This window comes from Cuculus canorus, chromosome 7, assembly GCF_017976375.1.
Source record: "Cuculus canorus isolate bCucCan1 chromosome 7, bCucCan1.pri, whole genome shotgun sequence".
Taxonomy (NCBI): Eukaryota; Metazoa; Chordata; class Aves; order Cuculiformes; family Cuculidae; genus Cuculus; species Cuculus canorus.
This window is the reverse complement of record NC_071407.1, coordinates 28989478-29002350: the sequence shown is the minus strand read 5'-3', so window position 1 is coordinate 29002350 and position 12873 is coordinate 28989478. Positions and strand designations below refer to the sequence as shown.

At 38.6% G+C, this 12873-nt stretch overlaps 1 protein-coding gene across 8 annotated transcripts in view; it reads right to left on the bottom strand.

Moving 5' to 3' along the window:
• The window catches only part of GRID1 (glutamate ionotropic receptor delta type subunit 1), a 599405-nt gene that overhangs the window by 58410 nt on the left and 528122 nt on the right, over positions 1–12873 (bottom strand). For all 8 annotated transcript variants that reach the window (XM_054071863.1, XM_054071868.1, XM_054071862.1 and 5 more), the window contains 2 exons: positions 3596–3697; positions 1890–2087 (listed from right to left, as the gene is read on the bottom strand). In XM_054071863.1, coding sequence (XP_053927838.1) covers positions 1890–2087; positions 3596–3697 — 300 coding nt within the window. The remainder of the gene's footprint in view (positions 1–1889; positions 2088–3595; positions 3698–12873) is intronic.

Sequence of the window (12873 nt, the reverse complement as noted above, 5' to 3'; positions counted from 1 at the left end):
ATCCAAGTTACTTCATGTATTTCTTTCTATAACACCTTTAGACAAATTAAAATAAATTGTCTAAAAATAAAAAACAGAATTGCTTTCATCATTTGACCATTAATTGCACTGGTCTAAAGCAGAATAGTGAAACATAACCTGTTGAAGTACTCTAGAACAAAAAGCATCATGATGACTCCTCTCTGGACTGAGTGCAATTTATTTAACCTTTATTCCTCACTTGTTTTCCAAAGGATGCCTAAAGCTCCAAACCGTATTAACCTGCTACACTGCAAACAATAAGAAAAAAACACCAGTCATTTAGCCTGTGTGTTCGATAGCAAGTTGCAAGGAGCAAATGTTTGTTTTCTCCCTGCAGAGCTGTCAGCTTCCCATATTCATGAAGGGATTGTATATGACAACTGGACGGGGAGATTTTGTTTGGTTCTTTACAATGAATAAAGCAACTACAATATCTGAATGCAACAAAGGCAACTTAGCTCCTGAAACTGCTCTGACCTCAACATTTAAAGTGAGTGGGTTTTACATATAGAGGGTCCTCAAGGACTAAGCAAACTCAATGAAAGATAAGACAGGAGTTAATAAATAAAATTCTCAAAGCTTTTGAAGAGCTGTAATTAAATTTTGATTATTTCTCCATCTTAATAGAAACAGTTATCTTCAAAAAAAGAGAATGTACTTTCTGTTTTCTAGCTCTACATTTTGTTTGGACATAAAAGCAAATGTTAGGCTTGGGAGGTCTGCTTTTAAGTCCTTTGGAGTCAGGGGAAAACCTCCTAGCAGAAATACCATTTAAAAAAAAAAAAAAACATAATAGATACTTTGTTGCTTAAAAGAAAGCAATTTCCAAAGAAATTTAACAGCATTTTTTACCACATATCACTGCAAAACAGTAAAAAAGTCTTCATTTTTCCTAGCACCAACCAAGAACATCCCATTAACACACACACGCTTGCTGTTACTTTAATTGCTTCTGTTTCTTCCGAAACATCTACTCACCAGATACTGAGCCGCCTACTTACTAGATAATGAGAAAGCTTTCACTTTCAGTAATAACTCCACTGCAGAAGAGTAACCTTTTCTCCAAAGGGCAGCAATGTGAAATATTAATTCTTTTGATTCTCCTTCTTGATTAACATTTGTCCCATGTCAGACAGCAAGATCATGAACAAAATCCACTCTAATTTCATTCTCCGGGACAATCTAAGCTATGGACTTTCCCCATTTACTTCAACGGAGTTCAATTAACTTACTCCTGATATGCAATACTGTAATTAGGAAAAGAAATTTGGTTCTCTCTGCTTTAAATGAATAAGTAATCTTGAGATCAGTTTAAATTCTGGCCCTTCATGTGTTTATGGTATATTACTAGGAGCACTTTTCCTGTTTTGGAGTCAAACAATTGTTTGTTATCAAACGGATTGCCACAAAGTGACACAAATAAAGCCATACCTACAAATAAGTAACAAAGACATAATGACAAAAATCAAAATAATAGTAATTAATATTTTAAGAATACGTTATTTGTTTCTCTATTTCCTGTAGCCGTTCACATACAAATACATGTCCTTTCTTCTTACAACTACGTAAACGCAGAGAAGTACTTTGATATAATTTGTGTTGAGAAGAGGTGGGAGTAAACAGAACAGTTCCTATCCTGTATACATTGTCTTAAATCACTCAGTTTACACCACACTCGAACCACACATAGGTCAGAAGCGTTCTGCACTGGTGCTTTCACCCCAATCCATTCTCTTGCAATCTGGAATGGAGGAATGGAAGAATTTAAACACCTCCCTCCCAAAGCTTTGACACCCTACTCCAAATAGGTTGGTTTTGCTTTCTTGCCTTTTTTTTTTTTTTCCTAATACAGCTTCTTGTCAGTGTACCTTATTAATAAGCTCTCCAATCATGCCATTCCAGGAGCTGTTTTGGAGTTGTTGTCCATATTTGCCATCAGGAGCTTGATAGATCTCATACTTGAAGCCCAGATTTTTGGCAAGTGCATCCAGGACATCAATGGAAAATCCTTTATATCGCTTTGGTTGCCCAAGTATGTTCTCCGCCACCATCACAAAAGGTTCTTCCTGAGAACAAAACAGTATCTTAACTGATACTCAAAACTAGTATTTCAGTGTGCTGCTCTTAGCAAAAGGATGTTTTCTGAGCTAGTTCTGGACAACCTGGCATAGGTTTTGAGACACTTTTAACCTTCTGAGGGAAAAAACTGTAGGCAATGCAGGATACTATAAGATAGTGCTTCAGCACCAGAGTGCTCTCTGTGGCCTTGAACTTTCCACAGTTTATGAGAAGAGGCAGAGACTCTATAGGACAGTTCCACCCCCCCTAGCAGCTTCCTGGTGTCCACAGGATGAACTGCTCTCTGGAATACCTGTCTCTTCTCAACAACTTAAACGGGGGCACAGACATCTACCTTAGTGTCCAAACCAGCTGTCTAGGATGTAGGTATTAAACGAAGCACAAGAGTCCTAGATAGGAACATAACCACTGGCCATCTATCTCAGAGCAAATCCAATTTAACAAGCCATTCTTTACAGAAAATTATATCCAGGAGATATACTGAAACAAGAACTAAAAATGCTGCATTTTGCACATATTTAAAACTCTGGAAATTTAAAGAACAACCTCCATGGGTATTAGTTCCTGGACTACTTTCTATTACTGTATGTTTTGGACCAAGGAAATGCAGCATTATGTGCTATGTTTTCCGTTAGGCATGGGGTCTGCTCTCCTGGAGGAGAACGTCAGGGCTGGCAGCAGTACAGTAACTGTAGTCTTCTGCCTTTGCAACCCAGTACTGATGTTGTTTTGGAAGCGATCTGGTCACCTTACACATAAACTATAGCATAACCTTGCCTGTGACCAGACAGAGGAAAGAAAATTGGGCAATGAAAAGAATGCCTTAATGATGTGATGCAGTACTTCCTATTTGTACCACAACTCAGAAAAAGAGCAATAAAAATCCCAAAAAGAGTTTTCTAGACATTCCACAACCTGCAAACTGCAATATTTTAGGCTGGAATGCATTCAAGCCCTAATTTGCTCCTAATTTATTACTTAGCTGGCAGGACCTCTGCTACCGTTCTGGATACTAACAAACAGGTATCCCAAAAGTGTAATAACTTTTTTTGAAAGACCATGCTTTTCTAAAAGATATGGTTTATCTCAACAGGAGCTTGATGGAGGAAACACTTGATTAAATTTTACAGCCTGCAGTGTACAAGAGCCAAGATTAGATTATCATAATTGGCCCATCTGATCTTAAAATCCATGAAATGCTGGAAATTGCATATCCAAGTTAGAGTATGGTATCTGGAATGCACCGCTGTGCGCTTAGAAAAATAGAATAATAGAATAAGCAAAAAAAAAAAAAAAACCCAAAAAACGATCTGTATGTCTGAGAGCTTCACATAAAACAATAAAAGGTCATCATCTATCTTCAATGCTTATGTAACCGATCATCCAAAAATACAGAATTGAAAATGATAGGGAAAAATACTGAGGGAAGTGCCCCAAATAGTCAGATCCTTTTTATTTTGAGCATTTTGGTTCCTGTACTCAAATAGGATCATACCAAGACAGTCACCACTTTGAGTGTCAGTCCTTGTAAGTCATTGCCCAAACGTCGCTCTTGGAGGCTCCCGTTCAGTCCTTTCTCAGAGTCCCACGTTGCCAACTAGAATAGAAAGCACAGTGAGTTTGAAGGACTGTTAGGCAGAAATCTTTCAATATTTACATAAATATTTAACAGTAGCTTGACTGAATCCAGATCTGATATAGAGAGAATGAAAAATGTGTAGCTTTTTTAATGCAGAATCAGAATTGGTGAGATCCAGAGGACAAGCATAAACAAATACCTTGCCTGAACATACTTTCATGGATGTCTGTAACATAACTACTTAATATCTGTAATATTTGTAATATTATTTCACTTAGATCTCTCTGATGACTTGTCTCTCCAGTAAGCTTATATTGCCTGAGAGTCCTCAGGATTATCTGTGGTCTCACTATCCCATATTTCGCTCTACGCTCAGGCCCCTCCCACTTTTCAAATCATTCCCTACTGCTTGTTAAAGAAGGCCCTTTTTTCCTGCTGCACAGCGTTCTCACTCATTGATGATCATAAATTCTTAACACTTACGCTGTCAAACCGTCTCCTCTTTTGTCTTGGATTTTCTTCAGATCCTACCTTAAGTCCTATTTTCTTTTTTCTTGCTCTCCTTCTACCTCATCAGTAAAACAACAACAGCCTCTCAAGTTCCCAGGCTCCTGATGATCAAATGTCTCATATCTACCAGCACTTCATGCATCTGCTAGATGTACCTGGATGCATGTTTTCAGGATATCTCCCTGGAACATTACATCTAAATATTTTATTTTTCAATTAAATATATTGCTTTAAAAATCAATTTTAGTGCATCTTCTGAACAGATATGCAGGAAAACTCAATAGAATATGTCCAATAGAAAAGTCAATCTTAAATGACCTTTGGATTATTCAAACTAAATATGCTCTTCAGCAGCAGCAGCAGCAGACACCCCTTCTGCCTTCCAACAAAATCCACAGTGTCATTTTGTTCAGAAGTGTCATAAATAGTATCAAGTAGAAACCATTTCCTTCTATTTTTTCAGTTCTACTCTTAAGCACCACTACTATCTCACATATGTGGAAGCAGTGTTGTTAGCTGAAGGCATGCCCTACAGAAATTAAGCAGAGTCCAAGATCTGTGAAATGTGACTTCTTCCTGCCAGAAGCTAATTTTCATGTAACAAGTCAAAACCTTCTTGGAAAGAACTTATTTCACTGCAAATGCCTATGGCTAGATGTCCTACATGATTTACTTCTATGACTTCAGTTTTATCCCAAGACCTCAAAAATCAAACCAACAAATAAAAAGTGATGGGAGAGATCTGTGTAGTTTTATTTTTGTTTTGTTGTACTAAAATGATAAACAGGGAACTAGAAAAGAACAGGACATTCAGTGAATATTCAGTCATTATAACTACCACACAAGAACAACTGATGTAGATTATTCCATAGTCACTAAATCTTCAAAGCTGAGACACCGGAGGGGAAAGAATTAAACCATGCCTCCATTTATTCAGCTGACCTGGAGGATGGAGGAGAAGAATGACTGAATAATACTCAGCTTTCTAATGATGCTCTTGAAAGCTAAAGTATCTCAAATTGGAAACTCTGGCCCTGAGATGCCCGTCTGGAGTGACAAATGACCTTCTGCACATTCAAGTGTCTGCAGCAATACAGGTAGATACATATCGCCATAATATCATTTAAAATGAAATTTAGATGCTTGCTCTGAAATAATGTCCAGATGTCTCTTAGCTTTTGTGACTGCAAAACCAAATTGACCAATTTATGAGCTGACATAAACCAATGCGGTTCAACAGACCTCCAAGACCACTATAGGTCTGTGTGATATATATTGTGCCACAAATCTGTAAGGAATGGTTACCGTCTAAGCCTTCTTCAGCTGTCCTGTGCAGTAAGTATATGACAAAGATACAGGGAAGGTTTGGGCCAAAATGGCTGCACAATCTACAGAAAACGATTAAATATTTATTAAAAATGAAAAATGTAACACATTCATTTATTACTCCACCATCAGTGGACTGACATTTCAATTCCTTCTCCTACTCCTTTTGCCTTCAAAAACCCCACCTAATGTCACATCAAGGCCTTAGACTTTTCAAATACTGTACATTTCACATTCTGCATTGACACTAAGAATTCCTAAAAGGAGCTGGAGACATTCCAGTGCAAAACCATAAATTCCTTCCTTTTATTCAAAAGGAGAGAGGCAAAGATTGCTCTTTTATGCATCAGGGGTAGGTGCAAGGAGGAGGAGCATATTTCAGTTCAGCAGAGAACTCCCTGTTGTTCCCTACGGAGGCATAACTTTTCAGTCTTTAAAAATCAAACTATGCAGATAATGTTAAAAAATGGAACATGAGGAAACCCTTTTCCAGATGGGAGTTTTTCCTGAGCATCCCTGTGCTTCAAAATATTTCATTTGTTCAGACCTGTGCCAATTTTAACTTCCACTTCTTGCAGACAGAATGTTGTTTATAGGCTCGATGTATTTACAGATACACCTACCAATTTGTGACAGCTGACCTGTCAAGATCAGTGCCTGAGAAACTAATTTCCAGCACTGTTAAACACAATAAGTACTGCTGTCATTTGATAAGGGTTCCATTCTTTGTAGAATTATGTACCATGTTCCCACCAGGAGTCTGAAGCCAAAGGTTATAGCACAGTCATCAGCAGAGAGGGGATAAAGGACTTTTAGAACTGATTATCACAAACAGCTGCTTGCAGAACCAGCGCCGATAGGATGTATTTAAAAAATCAGCGGTCTGTGGAACATACATTTAATAGCAGCCAGGGTTGGATTTTTTTGATTCTCAAATTACTGGGTTATGGGAGTTCGCTACTTTATTAAAGCTTTTCAATTGATATCTTCTTCCTGGCTTCTCTTTCTGAAACAGCCATATTGCTGCAAATCCATTCTAGCCATACATCAGAAGCTCAATCATCCAATAAGGACAAACCAGAGGAAACAAATGTGAAAGTCAGACAAAAAGGTAATTTGTTGGAGACCTCTCACTCATGTCATGACATATTTACTGCATTTTCAACCAGCATTGCAAGGAAAATAAAAAAATTAATAGTTTCAACATGGTTTTCCAAGCTCCACACATACCCAACACACAAGTGAAACAATTATATAGCTAGATAACCTATGTCAAACGATAAACGATGTCACCCAACCTATGCTTCCTGAATCTGATGTTCAGAACTTTGCCCTGAAAGGTACTAATACCTGTCAGGACATCCAAAGAAAACTTGGTTTCAATGTGACTCTGCAGCTCCCAAGTTTCCATTGATAAATTAGAAGTCAAATGGTACAAAGGAGTTTCATGACTTTGTGAATGACACAGCTGCTGGCTGCCCAACACTAACACAAGTGACTGGTTCCTAAGGATGATACCAAGATGTCATGGTAAATTCACAACATAGAATAACAGAAACAGCTTCACAACAGTGTGGAGACCCTCACTGACACATGGCGGCAAACAATCCTTCTGCTCAAATAAATCAAGCCCGCATGCAGCAAAGACTGACTTGCAAGATGTGAACTTGATCAATGAGATTGTGAGCCTGCGTGCCACTTCCTTTAGGAGATGAAACTGATAACAAACTCAGTTATTTGTTACACGTGTTTGTCTCCAAAGTCCACAGGTTCATGATGCTCTATTACACAATAATTACACATTTCTTCAACCAGGAACTTGAGTTTAGTTTTTCTAACTCTGCTGTGAATGCTTACACATCTGGACTACAACAATGTCTGTCCTGGGCCCAAACAAATGAAGATCAAAATTATCCCAAACTACTACTAAGCAGAGTTGAAGACAGATGTTAACATAAAAAGAGAACATTTAATGTTTTTACCATAGCAGTGAATAAGATAATCTATACCATTATAGTACATGATGCAGTAGCTCCTGTCCAAATAATGCATGTCACGGCTGTCTATTACTATTTTAAGCATGACACCACCCTAAACATCATCTACTTTTGAAGGAAAATATGATTCCCATAAGAAATAAACCAAGATAATTTTCAGCAGATGTATAGCAATGCTTGAAAGGGCTGCAATGAATCCAGAGCATGCATCATCTGTGCTCTCAAAACCTTGTACCACTGTCATGTCCCGAATCCATGAACTACACACTCATGTCTGGGCCTTCTTGTGAACTGCACAGTTGAAAGAAGGTGGTTTATTTATCTGTGTGGTGATCTGGAGGCTGACAAGGTCACTCTTGGGGCAAAAATCAAATGCAACATTTATTCTGGCTTCGACCAAAATAATCAGACCAAAATACTTGGATGCATCACCAAGACACAGGGGTGCAACTTCCCAAAGTTGCAGAAAACAGATTTCAATCTGTTCAGAACAGAATCTGATCCCTGAATGCAGCCAAGGTCACTTCAATCTGACACACACCGATACCAGTCAAGAAACCGTAAGGTAAATGAGAGAGAGAGGGAGGTGGAAGAGAGGAAAAGAGAGAGAGAGAGAGAGAGAGAGAGAGAAGGGGAAAAAAAAGAATCATCAATGGGAAACAGCAGTTACTCAGGAACACATGGTCACTGCAGCAGCTTCTTCCATGTGGACCAGGCTGGTCCCCTTGAAGCGTTGGGCGCACACGCACTCCATGGTCCATGCCCTATCAGCACATGGAGGAGGTTCTTTCAGGAGGATCCAGCCAGCGCAGTCAGAGACGGAGGGGAGAAAGAGTGGGCAGCACCCACCACTGCATAGCAGCCAGCTCAGGACCTTGAGCTTGGCCAGGCGAGGGGCAATGGTGCTCCCTCCTGCACCTCCCCTGCCCTTAAACCCAGCGCCACACACGAGGCCCACACGTGATATCGTAAGATCAGTCTTTGGGGAGCGCCTGCTGCTGCACCCCCTCCGCTATTCATTGCTGGTGCCACAAATCAAGGGCACAAACAGCCAACCTTCAGACAAAATGTTACAGTGAACAAAGAAATCCAGTCAGATTTTACAACCATGTACATATGAGCTCAGACACAAATGCCCTGAGATTAACCCCATAACTCGTCAACCAAGAGTGGGAGAGGACAGACAAAGAGATAGTTATAGAACATGTTCCAAGCTGTCACAATGAGACAAGCCTCAACTCAATCACTCAGCCCAGTATAAGTGGACACGGGTTCAAACAGAGACGTCTTCTCACATTCAGTCAGAAAATATTGGTGCACAAGAGTGAACACCAAGTTAACATCAAGTTTCTTGTGAAACTGAAGAAATCCACAACAGAAACTTTTCAATTATTGACTGAGGCTTACGGTGAAGAAGATCCCAAAGATTCAGTTGGTGCTGAAAGGGACCCATTTTTTGTCAGTAGAAGATGTGAAAGCAAAACTAACAAAGATCCTCACCAGCCTTGCAGAAAATGACCTGTGGAATTGCTTTGAACACTGGCAGCACTGCATGCAGCTGTGTGTCAGCTCAGAAGGGAACTGTTTTGAAGGTGATTGCAGTTGTTTTCTTAATTTGCTAAATAAAAAGAGTTACAGGCAGTCTTGGGTATTTTTTGTGTTGGACCTCATATATTTTGCCTGTTAGGGCTTCTTACTCCCCTTTGCCAGTCTTGCAATATGGCTAAACACTTAATAAAACATTTAACATTCTAAAACTAGATTTAAAAAAAAGCATGACAATCAAAAACTCCCCAAACAAACAAAACTTGAAAAAGAAAAATAACGTTTACAGGAAACAAATATGAAATAAGGCAACGACCCATTAAATAAATGGAGTAAACTGGACACTCCTCTATTGCAGCTCTAAGGAATTCCATTTAAATAGTAAGTAAAGCAAATATTTACATTTAAGCCTAGGATTCTTTTTTTTAAAAGGCAGTATACTGGTAATCTAGAGGATTTGCCGTCATTCAATGTCATTCACAGCAAGGTATTAGTAGGACTCACACACTGAAATATGTGCCATTCTTAAGTAACTGACAGGATTCCCTGAAACATCGCTTCCACTTTTGTGACTGGACTTGCCTTGGAGGTATCAAAATATTTTCACTTGAAATATGTGATCACGATTGAGAAAAAAATTAAAATGTGTTTTGGACTATGTATTTGTATAACCCCTAGCTACATAAAACGGGATTAGGAAAATACAAAGATACTGATCCTCATACTTACAAGTGAATAAAAAAAACCTGATACAATTTATTTTTATAACAGCTATGCAATTATTAGGAATATTCTAACATTCCTACTCTGAAGCATAGCTTATAGTCATTATTAGGGATAAGATACTAGACAAGATTACTAGACAAACTGACTTATGGTTTATTTTGTGGTTCAGCATAACTCAATCTTGTTTGCAGTAAAAAAACTGCAAGTCACCTGCATTCAGATGATTATTCTATTTTGATATTCTAAATTTGTTTGCATTAAAGATGTAGCTTGCTTTCAAACACCTACAGTGGAACTGGCACGCCTATGCACCCATAGCCTTAGAGTCAACATGACCTCAAAACATATAAAAACTATGAAGAAGAGGGTTGTATACGAAGTCTTAAGCAGTACAGATACTCTCAAGGCTTTTGGACGAAAATCTTACCGCACTCTGTTCAATTGCTCAAAAGGCTCCATTTGTCATTATGGGTCCACACAAGGATTGCATCCACGTGGTAAAAGTTGAAAGAAAGGCAGGGAGATCACGGAAAGCTGCTCTGAGCTGATCCAAACAGCATCATCCGCCTCCTGAAAGAGTAAGCCCTTGAGGCAGTAACTAGCCAGTATCAAGTAAGAGAAACCTGAGAAGTAGGAATGGGCTACCATGCCACCGCTATTTTTTCAGCTGGTCCCTAGTTTTCTGCGCAGGGATCACACGAAAAGCATCAATGTGACTTGCTGCTTTAATGGACCTTTAAGAACAAGAGATCTTCAGGGAGAAGAACGCAACTCATTCTAATTTTAGTGTTTTGCAAATTTATGGTGCCATACAAAAGATAATAAAACATCGCTAGGGATGATGAGCATTAAGCACCTTAAAATGAACAAGCCATTCCGGACAAACTTGACTGCTTTTTCAAAAGTACTGCAGAATTCACAGGTAACTGAAATGCAAATGACAATACATGTGCATCTGAATTTCATTTGTTTCATAAGGGGTCTTGTGAAACCTCACGTAGAATGACTTGGAACTCTTTTCCTGAATAAGGACAATATCACATAATTTATAGACTAGGATCTAAGCAACAAGGAAGAACAATGTATCAAAGGTGAGAAGTTCTGAGGTATCCTAGAGCAAGTCAATATTAAGATCTTATTTACATAATAGCTTTTTTAATAACTTGGAGCAGAATACATCAAATTGCTAAAACTGAAATGTCTAAGATGCAAAGATATCTCAAATATGCAAATATGTTAGACTAGAACAGTAAGAAAAATAAATGGGAGTGGTAAGAACCCAGACATAAAATAATAAAATACATCTTGCACAACTAGAAGCAAACACTTCTGAAAAGGAAAAATGAGAAATTGAGATACTTCAACTGAAGAAATGAACACGGAAATTAAGGTTGAAAAATCATACAGAGTAAAAGTCACCTGCAAATGGGCAATGAGCTTGTAATACAGTACAGCCACAAAACTACCAGCGTAACTTTGGGGACTCCACAGGTATCATGGCATAGGCTGCACAGGCAGCAGTCATGGCACAGCTGAGAAGAACACACAGTCTTAGTACTGTGTTTAGTATCTGTCTGCACAAGATTTAGGCATGCTGCAAGAAAATTAAGGGAGAACAGGACAACTGCGAGGGTGGAGGAGTTAGTTTGTACAAGAAAAGTAAAAGATGCAGCTGAATATCTAAGATAACGATGACTAAGAAATGGGAAATTTAGAGACAAAACTACATATAAGACAACAGAACTACTCAGGCTGACTTCTAATAATCTATAGAGACCCTATCACATGAAATACAAACATCTCCTAGAAGTATTTACTCGAAATCAGAAATAGATACAAGAGCAGAGCTTTTCTAGGTATTCCTAAACAAAACAATTTTTCACAGGAAAAGTTTTGCACATCTAGGATGAGAAATGCATATATGAAGGAAACCAAAGAACAGCCTGAGAGCCTGGTGGTTCCTGAATTCACCTGAGGTGTCGTATCTTAATCAGTGTTTTGCATAATGCTGGATCCCAGCCAAAGGTGATGAGGATACTTTTCTTACGTGTAGAATGACTTCATTCAAGTCCCGGAGCACAAGGTTTAGGCTGTGGTCTCACTGGTTTGCCATGTCTCAGGTGAGTGAATTCATCACTATCTTTTAAGGTTACTAGGGGGGCATGTTATTATTCACAAAGTTCAAAGACATTGCTTTAGTCTTTACAACGAATGGCATAACTCCAGAACACTTGTAAACCTCCAGTATTTCCATCTCCTATAGAAAAATCCATTTCTCACTGCTGTAATGAAGCCATACTACAACTCAGACAGGAAGAAACTATGTAGAAAGTTCACAGGAGCAGTTTAAGGTTCTAGCCTACAATCACAATTGTGCTTTAGCTTAGCAAACGTACGTAATGCCACTGAATCCTGAGAGTTACACATATAAAGTTAATTGAGCAGAGACCTAGACTAGAAAATAAAGAAAGATCAAGAATATCGAAAGAGGGGTTTGAGTAGGGAAGAGCAACTGCCCTGAACTGCCAGATCTAAGAAGACAGACACACACCACTGCTCTTCTGAGAAGCACAGTGAGATAAATGGCAAATGTCTAGGATTAAGATGCCATATGAAGACTGCCCTTGAAGCAGCATAACGCCCTTCAAGCCCTCTAAGGGAACTGCCTCACAATTAAGAGGAGAAGCATTATCTGAGTCACTACGACGTGGACATTCCCGTGAAATTCTCATTTAAGAAAACACAAATCTCCTATTGTGCGAACAAAATGTACTTCGGCCAGAAGCTGCATAATAACAAGCAGAAAATTTATACAAATTGGGAGAAAAAATTCAAAATAATTCAGAGGGCTCAAACCCAATGAAAAGTGATAAAAATTACATTAAACAAGATGCAAATTAGTATCAGAAACATGTTTTTGCCATGTAAGATCAATTACAGAATTAAACCACTATCATCCAGAGAATAATTAGAGTCTAGGATATATAGTCTCTCTCTCTATGTCATTTACAATAACGTCTACAGAATAGATCAGGAAAACCTAGAGAAGAAAACTACAACACCTAGCCCAGAACTGCAGGGATATTTTAA